Source organism: Macrobrachium rosenbergii, chromosome 37, assembly GCF_040412425.1.
Source record: "Macrobrachium rosenbergii isolate ZJJX-2024 chromosome 37, ASM4041242v1, whole genome shotgun sequence".
In the NCBI taxonomy this organism is placed as follows: Eukaryota; Metazoa; Arthropoda; class Malacostraca; order Decapoda; family Palaemonidae; genus Macrobrachium; species Macrobrachium rosenbergii.
Genome location: NC_089777.1, coordinates 11,459,904 through 11,484,704, shown reverse-complemented (window position 1 = coordinate 11,484,704; position 24,801 = coordinate 11,459,904). Strand labels below are relative to the sequence as shown.

General features: G+C 35.5%; 1 protein-coding gene and 1 long non-coding RNA gene across 6 annotated transcripts in view; one reads left to right on the top strand and one right to left on the bottom strand.

Moving 5' to 3' along the window:
• LOC136825297 (uncharacterized) overlaps positions 1-15,748 on the top strand; it is a 53,000-nt gene extending 37,252 nt beyond the window's left edge. For 2 of the 4 annotated variants that reach the window (XR_010849289.1, XR_010849285.1), the window contains one exon: positions 14,309-15,748. This is a non-coding gene — a long non-coding RNA (uncharacterized lncRNA). Of the gene's footprint in view, positions 1-13,543 lie in introns of all 4 variants that reach the window. The other 2 variants (XR_010849287.1, XR_010849288.1) reach the window with 2 other exon arrangements.
• Positions 15,749-17,894: 2,146 nt separating this feature from the next.
• The window catches only part of LOC136825296 (pyridine nucleotide-disulfide oxidoreductase domain-containing protein 2-like), a 51,241-nt gene continuing 44,334 nt past the window's right edge, over positions 17,895-24,801 (bottom strand). The window contains exons 11-12 of one of the 2 annotated variants that reach the window (XM_067081405.1): positions 22,813-22,997; positions 17,895-18,024 (exon numbers count right to left, since the gene is read on the bottom strand). In XM_067081405.1, coding sequence (XP_066937506.1) covers positions 22,818-22,997 — 180 coding nt within the window. In that variant the 3' untranslated portion in view covers positions 17,895-18,024; positions 22,813-22,817. Of the gene's footprint in view, positions 18,025-19,902; positions 20,003-22,812; positions 22,998-24,801 lie in introns of those variants that run through there. The other variant, XM_067081404.1, reaches the window with a different exon arrangement.

The following is a 24,801-nucleotide window of genomic DNA, read 5'->3' as shown; positions in this document are numbered from 1 at the left end:
GTGTATATATATTTGTTTATATATATTATATATATATATATATATATATATATATATATATATATATATATATATATATATGTATATATATATATAATGTATGTATGTATGTATATATATATATATATATATATATATATATATATATATATATATATATATATATATATATATATATATATATATATATATTACTACACAGTCACACACACACCACACACACACAATTGTAATAACCACAATGCCCTTTTTAACTTCTGGATTTCTTTACACTTTTTAGATATGCTTGACACTACAAAACCTAAGATCCAAATGAAAAAATAGGAAGCTATTCTGACGTCCGTAGCAGGACTCGAACCCGCAATCGGTATATCAGAACGGAGTCACGTTTAACCACCTGGCCGCGAAGAAAGATAAAAGTTTGTTGCCGCTCATATGTACAAATACCTGGCGAATTCAAATGCGTTCATTAGAGCTGAAATAGACCATCCTTGCAATCATAGTCAAGTTTTTATCGTTTATTGTTGTTTTGGCTAAAATATATAGAATCTTTTATTCATTTTTATGTATTTGTAATAAACACAGTGCCCTCTTAACTTCTCGAGAATTTATGGTTATTACAATTATATGTTATATATATATTATATGTATATATATATGTATATATATATATATATATATGTGTGTGTGTTTGTGTGTATATATATATACTTGTACATATACACATATATGTATATGTATATATATATATACAGTATATATATATATATATATATATATATATATATATATATATCCACATACAATATTTCAGTGAAGCCCCGAGGTGCAAGTTCAAATGAAACTTTCCCATTTCATGAAATTCATGTGGAGTTTAAAGTGATCCTCAGATTAATTTAGTACAGTTAATGGAATATCGACGTAGTTATTGTTGTAGTTATAACAACCATACAAGCCGCATTAAGAGGGCGGAGCCTTTACGGTCAAGCTGCTGTTAACTTATATAAAGTAACTTGCACAACTTATGACTCGAGTTTTTGTGGTGAGACCCCGTAGAGTGGTAGTGCCGTCATAGCACCTCATGCGGTGCACTGTAGGCATCACTTCAGGTTCTTTGCAGCGTGCCTTCGGCCCCTAGCTACAACCCCTTTCGTTCCTTTTACTTTACCTCCGTACATATTCTCTTTCTTCTGTCTTACTTTCCACCCTCTCATAACAATCGTTTTTTAGTGCAACGCCGAGGTTTTCCTCCTGTTACACCTTTCAAACCTTTTACTATCAATTTCCGTTCAGCGCTGATTGACCTCATAGGTCCAAGTGCTTGGCCTTGACCTAAATTCTATATTCAATTTAGTTTGTGGTTAGATGAACAAGCCAGCTTGTACACAAATGCACAAATTGATGTTAATCTATAACAGCGGTAACAGGACTAAACAATTTTTTTTTTTAAATACAACTTGGTAGACTGCCACGCTGAAAGAAGTAGTCAAGGCGATAGATACAGATATCAAGAATTGTAAAGGAAACAGGGAATTAATTGCGTAAACTGTGAAAAGTGTGATCCATTAGTCCTTAAATAATATGAATATTTTAAATCCCGTAATCTTATTCCATAAACGATTTTAACAGTAATTTTTTTCATTAATGTGAGACGCCTGATCTAGTAACCAGTTATAATGGACAGGACCAACACAGGTTTTAGAATTAGGTATTTTACATATATTACATTATATTGTGTCGTCTAAGATTTTCTCCCAAACTTCTAGTTAGGTGTAGTATCGTCTTCACAGGCAAGGCGACAATGTCAGCAGTTGCATTGAGGCCTTCATTAATTCTCCTCTGCTGTTACTATTTCTCGTAGGGAGAATGGAATCAGTTCAGCTTTTTCTTCATTCACGTTTGAAGAGGGAAGAACTGTCATCTGGGATCACAACCTCTTCTAAGACTAAGGGTGCCTCCACGCTATAGTAAAATGTGTTATAGACACAAAACAGTTTGAATATAAGTCAAGAACTTATTGGTAGTCCTAACTAGTAATTCAGATGACTATTCAGCATTTTCCAAAGGTTCCTTCACCATTTACAGTCGTTCCCCTTAGGGGGCTAGTGCCGTTAGTGCACCTCACAAGGTGCACTGTAGGCATTACTTGAGGTTCTTTGCAGCGTCCCTTCGGCCCCTAGCTGCAACATCTCTCATTCGTTTTACTGTTTCTCCTTTCATATTCTCTCTCGTCTATCTTACTTTCCACAGTCTCCTAAGAGTTGTTGTTTCGTAGTGCAACTGTTACACTTTTAAAATCTTTTACTCCCAGTGTCCCTTTCAGAGCCGAATGACCTTATAGGTCCCAGAGTTTGGCCTCTAGCCTAAACGTCTGTATTCCATTCCACTTCCGGCCATTGAACTGTTTTGAATCTCTCTGATGCGGGAGCGTTGTCTATCTTGTTTTACTTCAGTAGACTCGCCCTTAATGGGACCTTCAGTTTAAATAGTCAGTGAGAAGGGTGCTATATCACTTCACGTGATGGCGTTCATTATTGGTATTGAAGACTGTGAAGAACAGTCAAGTTCTTTAAATGTGATGTTAAAGTGAGACTTTTTTCTTATGTGTAAATCTTGGTGTTTCTGAAATTACTTTAAATCCTTTAAAAATGCACTTAAAATAATAGAAAAGTACGCTTAAAATCCTTTAAATGCACTTAAAATCCTTTAAAAATGCACTTAAAATCCTAGAAAAAATGCACTTAAAATTCTTTAAAAATAAACTTAAAATCCTTTCAAAATGCACTTAAAATCTTTTAGATTCACCAGGACTGCTGTCCTCATCTTAATCATCAAATAGCTAAAAATTTTTAGTACAAGTAGTTGAAACGTGCCGTTGTTGGTTACCAAGCTTGTTCAGGTGGGTTGTGTTCCCAAGCTTATGTAAAACTCGCCTGTGATTTTTTTAAGGCAGTCTCAATCACACCAACGGCAATTTTGACTCTTACAAACTTTGACGTGGTATTCTTAATTACACACATTCTATTAGATCAAGAACTCGAATTCATCAGACAAAAGGCGGGGTGAAGATGTTGATAGCTTCTCGATACCATTGGGTAAAATATGCGAATAAATTGAACTATATCTGTAATGGGTTTTCAGTTTTGTTAAATTATACAACCAGACATTCGGTGTGTAGCAAAGGGCTCCTCTCTCCTATATTAGCCAATTTTTATATGGAATTTTTTTGAAGTGCTTTATTTCCAGGGAACGTAGTAAGTATTAAATTAATATTATGGAAAAGGTGTGCAGATATTTTTGCGTAATTGGTAGTGAAGAACGAAGACTCATACCATTCTTAGGTGCCCTAAATTCTATTATTATTACTATTATTATTATTATTATTATTATTATTATTATTATTATTATTATTATTATTGTTATTATTATTATACATAAGATGAACCCTATTCATATGGAACAAGCCCACCAAAGGGGTCATTGACTTGAAATTCAAGCTTCCAAAGAATATGGTGGTCATTCAAAGGATTCTAAAGAACCTTCCACAAAAATCGAAACTGAACGGAACCGTAAAACCACGCGTGCAATTTCTTCCATTCACTATTTTTACACACCACAAATCTGCCCTGCAAAAAGGAGATAGCAGTAAGTCTTTTCCTAAGAGCTCATAGATTTTGTGACCCTGCTTATTTTTAGAGAAAGAGGACAATTTCACAAAAGCGCGGTTTCATGATTTTTCCTTAAACTAATCTGGCTTCTGGACAATGCTCTAAAAAAAAAAAAAACAAGATTTTTCCTTATTTAACCTGGTTATCTGGACAGTGCTCTCAGAAAACAAGAAGTATTTACAATGAAAATAGCAAAAAAGAAAGTTGGCTAATGAAATGAGAGGAAATAGTTAAATTACCTTGTCAAAGTAAATTAGAAGAATTCAACAAAAATCTCAGGGATAATCAACATAAATTTGTATTTCATCTTGCCAGTACTATCCGCAAATGGCTTTGTAAACAAAAATTGGAAAAATAAAGGGAAAGGGCGAAGCCAGGGTATACGTCATCAGTCGTAACAACTGCAATTTCTCTTACGTTGGGAAACCAGAAGAAATCTAGAAAAACGCTTTGGGAAGCATGCAAGAGTCTTAATCTTGATGATATAAAATTGCAATAACCACATATTGTTAAGATTTAAGCTATAGAATGAATTTTAAGGATAGTGAACTTTTATACAGAAACAATATTGTAAAGTGCCTCCGGACTGTGGAAACGTTCCATGAATTTAGAAAAACTAAGCTATCAAGATTTGTCAGGGAAGCTAATAATCCAGATATGTTCTTTGGATTGAAGGAAAGCCAGAAACCTGGCCTTCATGATCCCTGTAGAAACAGTTAACGCTCCCCGCCCCCCGTGAGCAGCAGATTGGCAGTATGACCACAACAACCAGAATGGTCAAGTAGGCAGATCAACTATGAACCTCATATAAATAGTCTGCCCTTTTAGAAATTCTGAGCTGGTTTCGTAACCTCTGACGATGAGGACAGTAGCCTACTCCGCATGAAGCTTAAGAATTATTATTATTATTATATTATTATTATTATTATTATTATTATTATTATTATTATTATTATTATTATTATTATTATTATTATTATTATTGTGTATATTGGTTCCAGGGTCAGACCTCGATCTCTCCCATAAGTACTTGCTTGTTGGCAGTCACTAGAGCCCACCTTTTGGTAAGGCTTTTCGTAAAAATCCAACCATGCCCTTTTTTTATTACTCCTGCTAGCAAACAGACAAGCAAAATGACCCGATAATACAGTATAACTTCCTTGCCGAAGAAACCGGGTTCATTTATTTGACAGAATTTAAAAAGCGTTTCCTGTGGCAACTTGCACTGGTGGTTCTGCATTCTCTAACTCGTGTAATTTATGTTACCAGCCTTTAATCAAACACTTCTGTGTCCCCTGCTTGGTGGACACGTAACTGTCACTTTGTCCAGCACCTGTCTTATCTCTGCCTGTCCGTCCATGTCTAGGAGGAGTCGCACATTTACACTTGACTACCATTTTCTCATTTCACATCACATCGCCCCGAGACTCCAAGGAAACAGTCGTCACAGCCTAAACACTTGTTAGACCTATGCCGTGGCTGCTGTTCTTCCGTGTTAATGTAAATAAAAGTGTATTAACTATGTTCTTCAAATCATTATCATTAGTTAGCTTTCTAAGCATACTAGACTTTTCGTAAGTAGGCCTACAGCCATAGTCTCAAAATACCTTCCTTGCCATTGCTCAAGTTAATTTTAGACTACTATTACCACTGAATACTATTTTCATCATCTCTTATCCCTTATTACTCGTATTTTTTCCTATTACGCAAATCTGTGTAAGAATTTCTTTCCCCACATTATATCTATTAAAATTGAGGACAACTACTAAATATGCTGGTTCCCCGAATAATATCTCCTGTGCTCTGTACTTATAAAAAAAATTCAAGACGTACCTTCCTGCACTTCGTAGTTGAAAAGTAATTCTATAAGATAGAACCTCTAAAGTCTAAGGTTATTTCAGTCATACTTACGAGTGAAGTGTCCCACGGAGGACTGACCCCATTGTTCAGATGGCGCTTTTCTTACCGCTGCTGCTGAAGCCACCATTAGAGTTACCAACAAGTCATTATTGGGGGTCAGGATTTGGAGTCATACACGACTTTTTTCTGTAGTAAATTTCACCTCATGTTCATAGCAGTGTCCTCAGTGGTACAAGCTCGTGAAAATGAAATCGTATCTTAAGATTAATTGCTTTGGCGTCCATTGATAAAAACAGCCTAAGAATTTTAGTGGCAGTCAAAAATGACGTCATCTGAAGACGGTGATTAATACTAGTCGATCGACAGAAACGATGCTAATGCAAAAGACATGGTGTCAACTATTGATTAAGCAACTTCCGAATCTATTATCAAGGAGCTTTGAAACAATGAATCTTTCCACCTTCACTCACACCCTCCCCCCCTTCTCACTTGCGCCACTTTTTTTTTTCTCGCGTTAAAGAAACCCAGAATCACAAGCATACTAGACCTAAATGTATTATTATACAATTATACAGTGACAATGATCTCAAGTATCGTATCTATCCATCTATTCACATAAATATAGTTATAATATATATATATATATATATATATATATATATATATATATATATATATATATATATATATATATATATATATATATATGTATGAATACTTATACATGTACATATATGCAAATTATGTGCAGGTACGGTTATCTATAACATTTTCTCGATCAGCGCATCACCCCAATCGTCTAGGACTCTAGGTAGTAATATCTCATCGAGAATTTATGAAGATGCATATCAGTCTCCAGCTCAGGATAAATCATTTCTGGAAAAGTTTTTGTTTCCTTTTAATTTGCCAAGCCTGTTTTCTTTGTCACCGCGGTTGAATGTCAGTCACCCTCTCCGGGAAAAATCGTGTCTGAAATGTTATGGGTCTGCCTGTCACACGACGTCGGGCAGAATCGCCAGAAAACCATTAAAGAAAACAGCGGCTGTCGAATCAGGTGTCACAGACGTCCGTCGGAAGTTCCCGCTCGTCAGGTCTTCATCGAAGATTCACGAGGGTCCGTCTCGCTTTCTCCTCTTCTTGAATTCGTCTTGAAAAGTCGTGTAGAGGTTACCGCGCAAATTTTATTTTACCTCAGCTTTTTTGTTGCCTAAAGTATTGAGAGCAGACAGAAGTTCTGTATCAACGTATATCGAGAAAAATATAGTGAATCCGTGAGAAATAACGTATTACGTCATATTAATAGTAATGTTAGCGCGAGTATACACGCTCCTGCGCGCTCGCACACAAACACACACGCCGAAGATATGATGTATATGGGTGTGTGTGTGTGTGTATATATATATATATATATATATATATATATATATATATATATATATATATATATATATATATATATATATACACACACACACACAGTATATACACGTCTATTTTTCAGGACATTCTTTTTGGGTTAAAACAATAAGCAGAAAGAGGTCAATACCCTACACACATCATACAGAACTGCTAAATGTCTGCAAGTCGTGGTATCATATCTTGTCAGGAATATACATATATAAAACAGAATCGAAATGAATGGCTAAGTCCCTGAACTATACCCAATGTATACTGAATTTGATATAAAGAAAGTTACTTTGGTGAGGATTTATTTTATAACTGACAAACTTTTGTATGTATGTATATATGTATATGTATATATATATATATATATATATATATATATATATATATATATATACATATATACATATAAAATTATATACATACATACACACGTACAGTTTGTCAATTATAAACACGTAACTTTTTATCCTCATAAATAAAGCCACAAAGACCTGTTTATATCAAATTCAGTATACATTGGGTATAAATTATATACTTAAACATTCATTTTGAATCTGTTATATATATATATATATATATATAGTTTGTCATTATAAAATATATATATATTTTATCCTATAAAGTAAATATATAAAGATATATATATATATAAATTATTAATATATATATATATAGTTTATATGTGTGTGTGTGTTCATTTTGATTCTGTTTATATATATATATATATATATATATATATATATATATATATATATATATATGTATGTATATATGTATGTATATATATATATATATATGTATGTATGTATATTCCTGAGAGAGATATGATACCACGACTTGCAGACATTTAACAGTTCTGTATGATGTGTGTAGGGTATTTGCCTAGTTTCTGCCTATTGTTTCAACCCAAAAAGAATGTCCTCAAAAAAAAGACGTATATTTCCGCAAAGAGGGCAACATGGGCCATAGCTGTGATAGATTGGCAGGGAAGGAGGAAAAGAGAGAGAGGTTTTGGGACATGAATTAAAGAGGGGCAGTAATAGTTTAGGGACATGGAGAGGTAAGGAGGTTTAGGAAGATGGGAAATAGTGCTGTAAGACTCAGGGTCATGGAGAGGTACAGGGATGTAGGAAGAGAGGAAGTAGTATTATGGGATTCGACCGGCATGGGGAAGTTAGAGGGACATGGAGAGGCATGGGGATTAGAGAAGAGGGTTATTATTATATGCCTCGAGGGAGATGAGAAGGTAAGGGGGGACATGGAGAGGTACTGGCATTGAGGAAGACGGGAAGTAGTATTGTAGGACTCGAGGGACATGGGGAGGTAAGGGGAACATGGAGAGGTACTGGGATTTAGGACGAGAGGAAGTAGTCGTGTAGAACTCGAGGGACATGGGGAGGTAAGGGCGACATGGAGGGGTACGGGGATTTAGGAAAAGGGGGAGTAGTATTATAGGACTCGAGGAAGATAGGGAGGTAAGGGGGTTTAGGAGGAGAGGAAGTAGTATTATAGGATTCGATGGACATGTCTAGATAAGGGGGTCATTGAGAGGTATGGGGATATAAGAAGTGAGGAAGTAGTATTATAGGACTCAAAGGACATGGAAAGTTACAAGGACTAAGGAAGAGAGGAAATAGTGTTATAGGACTCGAAGAAAGTGGAGGGCCAAGGATATATAAAAGAGGGGGAAGCAGGATTATCGAACTCAAGGGGAAATGGCTAGGGGAAGTGTAGTCTAGGGGCTAGGGAATGAATTAATTGGAGGAGGGGTCTGATTGTATTAAGCCATTCCAAGAATAGTAGTTGTATTTATCGGAGACTCATTGGAGTGGATTTTTTTTTTCAAGGGTTGTTTCCTCTCTGATTTTTGAATTTGGATGATGTCATCAACTCTTTGTCATCTTTTTGTACATATATAGGAGCTGAAAGTTACTGGCCACAAGTATTTCATACCCAATGGATGAATGTAGATGGAACTGTGGGTGGGTGGTTATTTCCCTTAATTTGATGTATGTCGAGTAAATCTATCCCTGTTTTTGGCCCTATTACTTAGAACACAAATTACTTTTATGTTCATTCGTTTGCATTTGTACCTTATATTTAGGTATTTGATTATGTATATGAAGAATGATGATGGTAATGATAACATTAAAAGCTAATAGTAAAAATGAACGAGTGTCTGATCTTTTGGAGACACGGACGAAGTAAGAAAAAATAAGAATGAGATCCACTCTAATCTTTCGGGTCATGGCAGCCATCTTGAAGGGGCAAAGTGTGAAAGGGAGGTAACCTTTTTTTTTTTCTCTCTCTCTCTCTCTCCTTTGCCTCTGGTCTCCTGTCAAGGCCCTCCTCCGTCGAGTACGAATCGCTGATTACTGTTAACGCATGTACTGACTTGTTAAATTATTGAATAATCATAAATATTGAAAAGACAACGGATATTTCTAACCAAGAACCAAATAGTGGTAAAATAAATTAGATTTTCTCTTGTTTTTATATGAGTAACTCTTGGCGCCACAGTGCAGTGGAGAGAGAGAGAGAGAGAGAGGAGGGGGCTGTTCAATAATATCCAGGTATCATGAATTGATTTGACATGAAGTTTGACAAGGAAAAATACCAAGTCTTTGTTGATGGCACGTACACATGTAAAAAGACAATGTTTTCATGAATCTTAATATAGTGACTCTCTCTCTCTCTCTCTCTCTCTCTCTCTCTCTCTCTCTCTCTATAAGAGTTTATTACAATCAAATAAAACAAGAACAAGCTTTTGTATTCTAACAGTTACTGATTATGTTGTTTAAAATCGCATTTTACACTCCATTTTTTTTTATTTCATTTGGTGACCATTTCTTCATGACCTTAACGTCTTTTCGTTGCCTAAGAACACTTACAGAGCTATTCAGCTTCGAAAGAGAATAGTTTAATTTCCTTTACATTTAAAATCTTTCCTTTTTCGTTGCTCCGTAGTTTTTGATGCATTGTTGGCTTATGGGAATAACCAGTTCGGCTTTGATGGGCAACCCCTTGTCTCCTGTCATCTCTGGAGAAGCTCATCTGCCTAGGTGACATCACCTGCATTCACTTTGGTGGTAACTGAAGTGACATAATTTGGCCACAAACAACCCTCTCTTCCCAGTTAGTGCACTTGAGCAGGGGAGGTAAAGGAAGATCTCACTTGATGACAGGAACCTCATGGTAGGAGCTCCTTGGATTCCCCACTTTGAGATAATACATTTCTCCGATGAGCAGAGAACACACCTCAACAGCAAGTATTCAGTTGGGTGACAGAAGATGAACTTCATCTGCATATCAATGTTTTTGAAGTATTTGTAGTGGCTCTAGCCCTCCAAGCATTCCAAGATCTTGTTATGGATCACTCCACAGAGTTGATGAGTGACATCACAACTGTAGTGGCTAAAGTTAACAAGCAGTTTGGAATGGTTACCTTTCACCTCTTGTCAGTTGAGGAGGCAGGCAGATACATGAAGATTGATGTTAAGAAGGGATCTCTCTCTGGTCAGAGTTGCTGAGTTCCTCATCTACCTTAGTCAAGACAAACTCCTCTCAGTTTCTGCAGTGAAAGGATATCACACTATTTTAAGTCGGGTTTTCATACTGAAGAACATAGATTTCTGTGTTGTGGCATTACCCATGCTCATAAGGAGCTTCAAGCAGTCTTGTCCTCCCCTGGAGCTTTGGTCTCCTGAGTAGGACTCGATTCTCGTCCTCCACAATCTAAGTCAGATACAGTACTGTACAGTCTTGGAGGAAGCCTTGGACTGAGATCTCGTACTCAAGAATGTCTATCTGATAGCCTTATCCACGAAAAAGCGTATTGGCGAGTTGCATGACCTATCTTATCTCATCCGTCCCTCAGAGGGTAGTGAATCTTGTTCTAATTCATTCTTGAGTTTGTAGCAAAAACCCAGAACTCATATGTTCCCAATGAGAGATATAAGAGTTTCTCATTCCTTCTCACTTGGACTTTTTTGGTGGTGACTAGACAAGCTGCTCGTATACCTTGTGTGAGCCATAAGATATTACTCAAGGATGACCTGACCGCTCAGGGCAGAGGTTTGAGAACTTAGGTTTGAGAACTTTTTGTTAATACCAGCAAGCACAAGTGTCCAGGAGCAACTTTGCTTTCTGGCTTCGTTCTGCAATCAAACAAGCTTATGACTTATCTGGTGAAGTGGACAGTTATGCAGTTCAGGTGAGAGCTCACAAAGTCGGGTGTGGGAATGTCCCTTACATTTTGGAGCAAATTTTTGTTAGCACAGGTAATGAGGGCAGGTGTCTGGAGATGTCAGACCACTTGACCTCATTTTACTTAGTGAATATATCCTACAAGTCCCTGGATGCCTTTTTGGGGCCTGAGGTAACTGCTGAACAGGTTGTGTAGTCACCCAAGCACCTCTTGGACAGAAAAACATCTTTTCTTAGGTATTCAGAGGGCATAAGGCTGGAGGTTGAATAATAGAGTGACTGGCTCTTGTCTTCCTTTTTTCCTCTCTGTTTGAGGCAGCAGCTCAGGCTGAGCACATGCTGGATTGGGTATAAATACAGGTAAACTACACAATCGAGCATCCAGTCATAGAGCTTTGGTTTATAAGATGCAGTTCACCCCATTCTTCCTCTTAACTGGATTAGGAGGCTGGTACATTTATAATCTGAATCATCCATATTTATTGACTTGATTTAATCTGCCTTCCTACTTGTGTCACTCATTGTTCTCTAAGGTTTTCTTGTGTGAGCAAGAATCCAGACACTTCTCACTCAGGCTCAGAGCTTTATGCTCTGGCATCCCTATGCAAAATGAATAGGTTTCAGTCATCATTGCTTCTCTGCTCACTACTGGGACTAGAAAAGTGATGTTTTTGGGTGAAGGTTCAACTTACCAGTCAGGTGAGAGAATATTTCCCAGCTAAGGAGTGAAAGATGATAGTTTTTATTCCCTTTGGAACAAATTACGATTTTTAAAAGTTTACTGTATTTTTCCTAAGCATGCAAGCCTTTTATTGTAGTCCTACCTCAACCACTCCACTTATTCCCTGATGCCAAAGGAAAAAGTGCTAGGTAATGGCAGACAATTGGGGGTCCCCCCCCCACCTACCACCAGTTATGTACCATGTTACCAAGTTTCAAATTTGCTACTCAGTAATACTTTTAAATAAAAGGCTCTGGTTGGTATGCCTATGAAAAATTCACATTACTAAAAATTTGTAATATTTTCACCCTTTTCCAAATTCAGGTTTTTGTAAAACTCAAGATTCAAGTTTTGTTGCCCTTTTGTAACTGGACACATTCAAAATTGTTTTATTTGCCCTTGTATCTCATAATTGCACAGGTTCTTATTTTGTAATTTTCTGTCATTATTTAAATTTCTTTTGTGAATGAAAAACTTCATCCATGAACATGTTTAAAACATAATTCATGCCCCCATTATTACCATTATCTCATATGAGGATGAACACTTCAAAATTGCTTTCTTCATCACATTGTTAGCACCAGGTATACTAATTCCAAGTGTATGCAGTTATATATGTTTCCCACCCTTGTAAGCCCTTTATGGTTGAGTGGAATGAGTATTATCCTGCAGTATCACTGGTTAGAAGTTTTATACCTCAGAGTGAGGTTGTTGTAAACATTATCTTCAAACGAGATTGATAATAATTCATAACTTATTTTCTAAAAATGTTAATATACAGGACCCCTGTTTCCAAGGAGGCATGTGTTTTTCCGAATTTTGTAGTTTGATTACAGGGAAGAGATCTGCCAATTTTTTCAGGCAGATATCCCATTAATTGTTTGTGAAAATTTGGATTTAAAGCCAAGCACTGGGGCATTTCCTACAATTTAGTGCTTGAGACAGTAATAAGAGGGAGTTGGGAGTTTTTGGACAGCAAGATGGAAGAAAGGAAGTGGGAATGGAGGTTGAGTACAGTAAAAGGCTGAAAAGTGGATGCAGCTAGAGGCCGAAGGAACACTACAAACAATCTTAAGTAATGTCTACTGTGCACCATGTCAGGTGCTCTAATGGAGCATCCCACCTGCAAGTTGTCCCAATAATTGGCCCTGAATATGAACTGTCTTCGATCTCCGACCGGACAATGAAGAATAAGAGGAATTTATGTGATAGAAATTCATTTCTTGCTATAATGTGGTTGCTTCCACGATTGTTGCTAGGTTTATAATGGACTGAGATCACCCTGGCTGTTAATCAGCCCAGTGGTCTGGTTAAACTTTAGTTATAAACTTTTTTTTAAGTTCAAAGACGGACTGACAAAACATGAAGGATGTATAAATTTAGGCATAGACTGAATTTTATTTGACACTGATAAGCAAAATGTACTGTAGTTTTTACTGAAGGTCATGGAGATGAGAACATTGAAAAAACATATTTCAGTCCAATAGTTATTTCATATGATTTAAAAACTGCATAAAAATGTGAATAGGAAATCCATCAAGTATGGGAAATTTTAGTTTGCTTTTAGTACACAAGTTTTAGTATATTTTTTTTTATCAGGCTGTTGAAATTCTGTTAATATATAAACCGGAAACCAGTATCACAGAAATGTATAGAGTAGATTTTTCTCTTTTGTTTTTAGTACATGAATGAAGGAAAATGAACTTCTAAGTGGCTGAAACATGTGGCCAAGGACTGTTAAGGTAGCCTTCATTTTTCTAGAAGATGGTGTCTTGTGCATGAATTAATTCCTGCTGTGTAATTGAAGATTTACTTAATGTATTTAAAGTTACTGTTTCAAGAGTTGAATATTATTGTTGTTTATTTACAGAGGGTCATTTCAGCGGAAGGGATCCTTTTTCACAAAGTTATGCAAAGACTTGACAATCTAAAGAATTTTTGTCATTATGTCATTATCATTGGTATGTTCAAGCTTACATGGAAATTGGTATTATTAATACTGCAGATATTTTACTTCAAATTTAAACCTGATTACCACTTTATATAGTTCATGCTCATCTGATTAATGATTAATGATAATCAGGATTTTCTTGATGAAAGCATGGTTTTCATGGCTTCATGTTTTTTGTGTTTACCAAGAATTCTGTATGAAAACTATGTTAAGTGAACAGTAGATTTGTTTTGTTCCATTAATTTAAAAGATTACACAAATGCCTTTCTGCTAGAGAATGTGTGACTAAAAAATTATATATTTACTGTGATACAGGTATCAAAGTAAGTTGTGAAGTCTATATCACTCAAAAGTTTTGTGAAATAGAAAAATACAGTCAAGCCCATTGTGCATTTGTCTTTCAGGTTTGTACAATTGTCACAGAAATTCTGTCTATTGGTACGGTATTTTGAATGAATTTCTTTTGTAGATCTTTTCATGTATGTTAACTTTCAGGTATATATTGGTAAAAACATCTCACCATAAGGCTTGTCAGTGTTGATGACGTGGATGCTATATGAATGCTAGCAATGGTATTAGTACAGCATTAGGATAACTAGTGGTTCTTGGAAGAATATTGTTTGGTAGAAGTAAGATTGAGAATCATTAATACATTTACAGCTATTTTTGTTTTTGCCATTTGGCTTGACACCACTCTGTTGGGAGTCTCATGTATGGACAAGACATTTAAAATAAGATATGTTCTGTTTTGAGGTCTGACTGAAAACAGTTTACATTAATAACAGAAGTGAGCAAGATGTATCAAAAGGATAAGTTCAATATGAAATTTTTGTTTTGTTGTAAGGTTTTGTGAAAGGCATTTAAGAAAATTGGGTTTTCCATAGCAGATTCCTTATTAATTAAATATGCAGTACAGTACTCTTTTGCTTGTGAGGAATTTGTTAATTGAGAAGGATTTTGTAGGTTTTAACTGTACCCATAAAGGGACCATCTGAGCTGTGGTAGATTTAATATGTAACTTAAAAAAACTTCTCGGTTTTCGTAAGTATTTACTGTATAACATTTTAGTCTTCAGTGCCAAAATACTGGCTTTCCAAATTATACTTAACAATTAGATGTACTAAGATGATGTGGTTAAGAATCAATCTTTACAAGAATTTAAATTGTTTAGGTGGTTTGTATGACTAGAAGAGACAGAACAGTGTATTTAATACTGTTGGGTATAGTCTTCTTTTGTGGAATTGTTTAGTACATATAGGGTATTTCATTGTCTTATGAAAGTTGCAGTAGGTTGAGATCAAAAGTTAGAATAGAATGAAGCTTCACAACAGTTTTGTAGACAAAGTCTTCCTCTTCCCTTAACTAATATATTTTTGCCTCAAGTTTTTTGTGGAGTTATAGTCTTGGAAACTTCCTTTGCTGTAGCATATTGTTAGGCCTTTCACAATGTATTTCATTTATAAATTCTAATTTTACATCATAAAATGCTGGCTTTGTCAATTTACTGTTTTAAAAAAACATTTTTAACTATTAATAATTAATAAATTTATTTTTGTTCTGTCTCTGGTGTTAAGGCTCAGTTTTGTTACATTGGTCCATAAGTCAGTTTTTTAACATTGTATAGATGGAAAGGTTTTTTGCAAATTAATTCCATTTTGTACTGTACTTGTATTTATGCTCCACAGTTCACAGTTTCCTCTAGCTCAAGTCCAAAAATTTTTGGAGGGATTTCTGTCACTGATCAAGACATTGTACAGTGTTTATAAATACAATGGGGTTTCCATTCTCTCCTGTTTGAAGGCTGTATTCAAATCTAAATTAGTTAAGATCCTAAGTCAGAAGTGTTATTTGAGCTCCAACATGTAGCCTCAGAAAACACAGCATGCTTTTAGTGAATATCTATGAAAAGTCTTTAAAATACAGTGGTGAATTTCACCTGTGTTTTTATGTTAGACAACAGTTGTATTATGTCCAAGTTCCAGTCACAGAGAATTCTTCACAATTTCTGTTGGATAGAAGAGCGTTGTTTGTTGGACCCCAACTAATTTGTGTTTTAGTTGTTTTGGGTAAGGCTGGTGGCTTCATCTTGTCAGACCTTCTAGCAAGAGTATAGCTGTAAGAGAAACAATGAAAGTGCACACGCTACCTGGAGTTACATGCCATAACCATAGGCCTGCAAGCCTCTATCACGAAATTATCAAGTACTGTAGATGCATAGGGATCATGTCCGACATCACCACCATAGCTTATTGCAAAAACAGGTAGGAACAAGGTTAGAGTCCTTGTTTGTCTTTTGGTAGTTTTCACTCAGTTAAAAGTGCCGGTTAAATGAGAATATTAACAATAGTGGCACAATTTATGTTTGTGAACACTCAAGTAATCAGATTTTTTGGAGTGGTCTCAGCACTTCATCTCCAAGGCCGTTTGGTAGGTGTTGGAGAGACCACAGCCAAATCTGTTCACATCTTTGAACACCAGAGGGACTGGTCTTTGTAGCAGCTTGGGCAGTGGATGAGATGCTTCTGGCCTGGGGTGGCACTGATATCAATACTGTACTTTAAACCCCAATTTAGCCATCTGTCTTAGGTACTAGTGAAGTATTGAACATCAAGAAACTCCTTTATAATTTCAGTGCTTTATTTTGGTCACTGCAAAAGCATTTGCTAGACCTTTTACATATTATGGAAAATCCAAATGGTCATCCCACTTGGAAGAACCTTCTAATCAGAATTTGCCAGTGGCATCACCTGCAACCTATTATTTTGAGTCGTTTTCAGCTTTCTGTAACTCACACCTAGTTATCCTCAAGATTCCATGGATTGCTTTTTAATGTTTCATTTTGGGTGTTTATTTTTTACCACCACTGTCTTGTAAGATAATTGTTAATTTTCCTGCTAACTTTCAGCTATAATTTTCAGTAGAGCTTTGGTGCTTAGGCAGTGTGTCACTGGTTTGTCTGAATATTCTTCGAATCATTCAAGTTCCCTGATTACAAGCTCAACACTTTCAAACCGTTCCACTGTAACAACAGCTGGAAGTGCCCGGCCTGCCCATGTCAGCCACCTTTCCAGAGTTTGGGAGAACTTATAGCACCTCACCCTTCAAAACCATTTGCATCACCTTCCATCAAAAATAGCAATTGGATATTTTATTAACTTTGGAAAAGTTTCCATGCAAACCCATTCACCACCTAGTTTCGCTCTCTCTCTCTCAGATTCCAGCACAAGAGAGAGGTGGTAGTTGCTTCTTGGGATTGGGGAGTTGGCCAATCACATACAGTGGATTTTCTCTCAACTTTGTGCCTGGCTTTATGTATTTTGTAGTGTAAAGGCTATTTTATGGTGAATAGGTTTCTGTAATTATATGGTCAAAATTTCAGGGTTTATGTAAAGGTAATTTTATTGTACAAAAAAAATATTTAGTTTTCCTTCTTTCCTATTTCACAGTACTGTAATGGATTACCTCCATTTTTCAGTTGTATGTGCAGCCAGTTACTGTAGTATTTTTTATTTGTTTCCTTATTCTAATTTGAAGTTTCATAATCTTGAAGTTACTTGTTTCATGAGTGTGTGTATATTGTCTGAACATTATTTCCTCCATTACTTTTGTTTGCATGTTTGTAAGGATTTTCAGTAACAACTTCCATTGTGCCACACAATTGAGTACTCATAAGGATAGAGGGTGTAATTGTAACAATCTTCATATCTGCTTTAGAGCAGGCCCTGCATTCAGTTTCCCTCTTGTGAAGATTTTGAATTTAAAAGTGCCAGTCATGTACAGGCCAATGGAATTCCAACAGAGCTGCCCAATGTATTGAAGTTGGTGAGTTGAGTGGTTCCTTTACTCCCAAGGAGGGTTTTAAAAGCTTCATGCTCCAAAGACCTCTGCAGATGTCTCTTCAGACTTTATTGTTGATTTGTGTTTTTCTCCTGCAGTGAAGACTTTAGTTTTTGGATAAGGATTCCGTGTTTGCATTGCCTCCACCTCAGTCAAAATGTGCTAAGGGTAGGAAGCACAAGATTTAAATTCTCTCTTTTTGCTCCTGCTGCAGACACCACAAAAGGCTGTCACCATTGTGCCTCTTTGATTGATTATGAAATTTAGGTCTGGAAGACCAAGCACCGGAACCCATCAGGATTATTCAGCGCCATTGTGCCTGTTTGTCTTTCAGTTGAGCCCATTTGCCTGCCTCATTTACCTCTCTGAAGTTCCTGAAAGAATGCAGACTCTTCTTCAGTAGACTGTTTGATGATGATGTTTTCAGTGTGTCACAGTCATTTCACGGGCATTATTGGTTCATCTGTGGACAAGTGGACTTGGTCCCATCAACTCTGGTGGACAAAAACAAGTTGCAGTGTCTGGGAACATTCAAATACCATGAATGTTGACATATGAGTTATGGTTCTAATGAGAAAATCTAATTTCCAGAATTAAAGAACATAATTATTTTGAAACTTAACAAATGAATCTACTTGCTTTATGTTATTAATCGTCTTGAGTTAAGGTCAGGAGGGATTCGTTGGCAATCTCAATTAGCTGTCTTTTTATTTGATAAAATGTTTTCTGCACTTGTGATTTATTACATAATAGTGAAACATTACATTTAACATGCCACCAAATTCTTTGTGATGCAGATATCACAAAACCAAATTGTAAGAAAATAAAAAATATGAACTAACAAAGGTTGTTATATTTTACACAGCATCTTAAAACTGTACATCAGTTTGAAGATTCCACAACATCAATATATCTACTAGACTTGCCCCAAAGGATTTCTTAAGTGAAATCACAATTGGCAAATTCACCAAGACTGAGAGCCACGTGGGGAAAAACTAAATTGAATGGAAGTGTAAATACAGAAAGCATTGCTGTGGGACTGATAATGCTTCAAAGAACCTTCAGTTCCATCTACAGCAGTGGTTCTCAACCATGCACGTCAGCAATTTCAGGGAGGCGCAGGCCAGGGGAAAAAATTCTAAATTGTTATTTTCTTAACAAGAGTGGAATATCAGAAGTTTATAAAAAAAAAAATTAAAAAGTATCACCTTTTAACGTTAGTTTCCTATAGTCTACCACTTGCTGTGGGACCATTAGTTTGTAATTATTTACCTCCTCCCTGTCCCTCGAAACTCCTTCTCTTTCTCTTTTTTTTTATTTTCCTCCTAATCTGGGAGGGAATTTTACTCATAGATGCAAGGGGGCGTGGAGGGAAGGACCAACTCTTAGAGGGGGTGGTAACAAAAGGTTGAGAACCACTGATCTACAGTGACATGCAAGGTACACATTTGGTATCCTATCACAGAGTACTGTAATTTTACCCTAGCTTAAAATATAAAATTTTCAACTCTCAAATTATATAGGAATGGTATAAATGTAGAGCTTGTTAGATTCCTGCCCATGTAGGGATTAATGGATAATTCCTACAGGGGAAGCCAAACCTTCAGCTACAATCATGAGATAAATGTATATTCCTATTAGTATTAATTATATAACATCCCTAAACATATTATAATCAATAAATGGCAGATATGAAATGTTATAGTTAAATAGACCAAGCCTGATGGAATATAGAATTACTTTATATAAAGGACCAGCAAACCAAAGTAATTTTGACCTGTCTTACAAGAATGACTAATTTCAAGACCAATTGATACTTGACAAATAGCTCATATGATCCAATCCTTACACATACAGAATGTAGTAACATGGAGTGTTTAACATTTTTTCGTGTGACTGTCCAAAATATAATTTAATGTTGAGTTTTGGAACAAGAAATTCTGCCAGTCTTCAGTTAATCCAATCATAAAATGTTTGAGAGTTGTAATTTAATAAATACCTGAGCTTTATTGCAAATACAGGCAAATCATTCTGGCCAGCCCTGTGAGAGTTAACAAAGTACCTCAGAGATTTGGTTAAACTGCTTAACAAATATATTTATAAATGAAGGGCTTTCCAAAAGATAGGTACAATTAGGGGATACGAGGCACATTATATGCCTCTCAAACCCCTGAGGATAAGAAATTTTAATCATACTCAAAATAGGATTACAAAAATGTTATTTGAACTTAAGGGTCAAGGAAGCTCAAATAGGAATTTTGTACATCTTATTTAAAATTGAAATTCAGGACTTTGGTGATTCCAGGACTTAGCTGCAACATCATGGACCTCCCTCATATTATCTCTGCCTGCCTGTTAAAAATAAATTCCTTTCCAGGTAAGCCTATTAATTTATGAAAAGTAACTGACAGTTTTCCATTTATATATTAAGGTTATTTACCATCATAAGTTATCTATTCTACCTGTCTACACTCTATAGGTTATAACCTATTCAATGCTATTCCTCTTAAAGAGTCAGATGGTGTGAATTCAGCAGGCAGGATCCAGGCAATTTACATTTGTATATGAAAATCATAAATCAGTTTAACAAGACCATTTAGTCCCACTAGACCCAAATTTGGCATGACCAAAGGATTTGTTCTTAAGAAGTAAAAATTTTAGCAATGTGAAGTTAGAGAAGTTGGGGAGCTAGATGGAAAGGTTGTCAAAGGGAACAGGTGAAAAGTAAAAGGATGAGGGGGAAATGCATGTGGGACAAAATGGGTACTGGTAGGTACTTATTTACCATAAAAGTAAATAATCAGAATACTAATTCTCTAATTAGCAGTTATTTGGACATGAGTCCTACAAACGTAACCAGGTAATTAGAGATGGAACTGTTTGCCCAGCATGATGGACTTAAAATATTTCCCACCCGAATTGTCTTGTCCATATACAAAACCAATGGAAATCTTGAAAAAAATTGTATTTCACCCATTATACCTAAAACAAAATATTTCAAAGGAAAAATTTATGCCAGTCTGCCTTATGTTAGTTCACTCAAGGAATTTAAACATTAAAGAAATACACAACAAATCATCTTATTGGATAAGCTAAAGTACTTTGAAATTCTATAAAGGGTGAGAAACTATGAAAGATTACAAAAATTAATTTTGTGAAAAGAAGATATATCAATCTATTTAAAGTATAAATTAGAAAAAAGTAATCTTAACTAAACTGATTTCTGACAAAAAAAAAAAAAAAAAAAAAAAAAACTAGCTTAACATTCGTGACGACCTCAAAATCCCAATTCAGTCAGAGAGGACTAACATCACTCAAGTTTCAAGATAAATTTCATAATGCAGATAAAATAAAAAAAACTGATATCACTGAAAGCCTCATGTGACTTGGAAAGGTGGTTTATATCTCTTGTCATTTAATAGAAGTAACCTGAAGACCTGCCTAGCCCTTTAAAAGAAATTGTGCTCACATATCTACAAAAAGTTTGCTATCAATGGCTAATATCAATCTAGGAAGTCTCATGTAGAAAAGTAATGAATATATTCTAGGCCAACAAAATATTAAAAAGCAATGTACAGTACATAAAATCATGCCACTAAGTGTCATTCTTTGAAAGCCCTGTCATTTAAATTTGTCAAAAGATCATCTACAGGATAGTTAAAAGCAAGAATTTTTACAAAAATCCTCTTGTTCCATTAGTGCAAAATTATTCTGAAAATGAATAAACTGTAAAACCCAACAATTGCAAATCAAAATTATCAATTCCAGGCTTTTACTAGCTTTAAGTTTTAATGTCTGAGAAAGTAAGAGTTACAACACTGAAAACATGTATGACTGGAAATTCATATTTTGCTCAACGTTGGTGTCCAAAAAATGGGTCCAATACAAAACTCTCCAAAAAAATTTCACTATAAACACACACTAAAGCAAAACATTAATATTTTAACACTGAATTTTACTAGTATATCATCACCGATTCATTATCAATCATATTATTACTTTATATATTTCACCTTCATTACGGTGCTGAATAATCTTGATGGGTTCCAGCACTTGGTCTTCAAGACCTAAGTTTCATAATCAATCAATAAGGACTCAACCCCTACAGGCCAGGCTAAAATATATATTAAGCACACCCAACCCCTACAGGCCAGGCTAAAATATACATTAAGCACACCCCTAGACTGGGGCAAACTTTAAGGTTGGCCAATTAAAAAAAAAATTGAAAAGGAAGATATGCACATGCACATAAGAATAAAAATGATTAAAAGTGAATACTTCTAACCGTGTATGGGAGCCTCTTTTCCAAAACACTCATAAAAATATGCAAATTTTACCAAGTAATGCATATCTTTATTTTATTTTTTTGTATGTGCAACTGCACTAAGAAAAAAAATTATTAAAAGTGAATACTTCCAACCCTGTATGAGGGCCTCTTTTCCAAAACATTCATAAAAATATGCAAATTTTACCAAATGATGCATGTCTTCTATTTTTTTTTTTTTTTTTAATTATAATTACAGCTCACACAATATCATAACAGATAAGAACTAAAATCAGTGACAAATTCTGAGTATATTTATGATAAAATATTCATCAGATGTACTGAGATGGGGAGATGCAGTACCTCTTATTGAGGTATACATGTTTTTTCTAGTATTTCTTTGTACGTAATTTAGTTTGTAAAACTACAATTATAGCCGACACACTATCATAAAAGATAAGGACTAAAACCAACAGCAATCCCTGGTCATATTTTTGAGCAAATAAATAAAAAGACGCTCTGGGAAGGGGCAGTGCAGTACATTGCCCCATGAAATCTCAAGTCACACTGATTTCCCTATCCTGTACGGGTGTACGGAGCTAAATAGTGTTGCTGTAAGAGTTTCCATAAGTCATTTATGGCCCATTGAAGTGATGTGAACAATTTTCCCACGAAATTTGTTCAAATAATATTTTTTTCTCACCAGTGGCAGTTCACTGCACTCTAGAACTACTATTATGCCTCAAATAATCATGCCCATCCCTGACCAAGAAGAGTTAGTCACTAAAAAACTGACCACTATAAAAATACTAAATCTTCAGTATCATGACAATAATGTAAATAATACTTAGCAAATATCACACAGAGTTACTGAATAAATAAATCTTATATTTTCTACCAAAATCAAAGCGTTAGTGCTGAGAGCGCTGCAAGTCGCCCAGGTGCTCCCATAACTCCCCCACCAGGATGAGCACCAGATCCACACAAAAGGAGGCCAGTAATTGGAGTGAAAGGACTTGGCTGTAGTGATGATGGTCTTGATATTAAGAGCTGATTGAGACTCATTGCACCATGAAAAATATTCTGAAAAATTATAATTTATGAAATTCATGTTACTAGGTACACTACTCAAATTTCAAAATGAGATAAAAATAACATGGAATAACTGTGTACTGTATACAAACAAAAACCCCCATAATTAAACATTAAGTATAGTAATCAGCAATCTTTTACAAAAGCAGGTGTTCAAACCTCTGCAGTATTGGTAATGTACAAAAATTAACAGGAAAGCCAATGTTCCCAAACAACAGATACTGTTTGCCAGAAAGATATGGAAAGATGTCAGGAAAAAAACTGGCTAAACTCAAAGACAAAAAAAATTTATTCCTCCAGGATTTTGGTCTTAAACATGCTGGGAAAACATAGTAAGTTAGACATTTCTGAAAATAAATCACTGGACGACAAAGTTGCACCTTACAAATACAGTATCTAAAATGACAGCCCACACCATTGGTCAAGTGTTTCCTATTTGGAGACTATGCCAGCACTTTGGGCTTACTGCCTGACATCACAGCATAATTAGGATACTGATCTGGAAATAACCTACCCATGGACCATCATCAGTGCATCTTGTTTGCCAATTTACTAAATGTATGGCAGATTTTGTTTCAATTATAGTAATCTACTGGTAACTTGCATTAATAGTTCCAAAGGGGATCCAAGTATATCCAGTCTGATCACAGGATTTGTGACTCGTCTACACACCTATAAGCTACCCAAAGAATTCCTGCCTAACCCTGGCTAGTCTATGATAATAAATTTTAAAACTACAGTATGCAGAACCACAATAAGTAAGTTACTTTTGTTTTCTTACTGTATACACAAAACAAGCAAAATGCCTCATTCAAAAACTTTGCCTAGCTATGCATGATAAAGCAACTATCACCCACAAGATATCCAGAAGTATTATATGTAATGTGTACATGTATAATAAATGCTGTGCATATACAAATTAAAAAAAATCAATCTCAGTGTTGAAGAGTAATGCACAATCTAATTACAATGTTAATTTAATACATGTCCCCATTATTCACATTTTCTCTGGGTACTGTGACTGTGTAAAGTACAAAACATACTTTAAAGAAATCTTTAAAAAAACCAACTGCATGTATACTGTACTGTACTTATTTTAAAGCCAACTGTATAAGTACAGTACAGTATACATGCAATTGGTTTTTTAAAGATTTCTTTAAACTGGACTTTATGTACTGTACTGTACATAAAGTCCAATTTATGATACTGATAATCTCACTTATGATAAATAATCTCCCCTTTCTTCCTCCTCATCGATAAGCCAATCACCACAAATTCACATTAAGCCAGCCACCATGCATACAATGCTTAGTGATTTTCCCTTCCTGGGAAAAGGCGTTTTCTGTTCCCATCTCAACAGTTAGAGCTTTGCTCCACACATCTGTAGTATGGCTCATCAAGGGAATACTGTACATTATTCTTATTCATATGCTAGTCAATGAGATGTGATAATTCTGCTCTAATACCCCCTTAGAGAGGATACAACCTCTAGTGTGTCACACACAGACAGTGCTAATGTTTGTTTGCAGCATCCCTTCAGCATCACTGCACTGTTCTTTCTTCTTTTCATTCGCTTCCTTTTGTTTTATTTCAATTTGGCTATCTAGGAATCGGAATATAAAATTTAGGCCAAAGACCAAAACCTCTTTCAGTGCTGAGGTTTTAAAGGTGTACCAGGAAAAACCTAGTTGCATTACGAAACAAGGTCTTTCAGCACTGAAAGAAGCCTAAACTGGCACTACCACCGTACAGGGACTTGGCTGTCTAGCTAAAGTTCTACTTCAGTTTTTTAAAT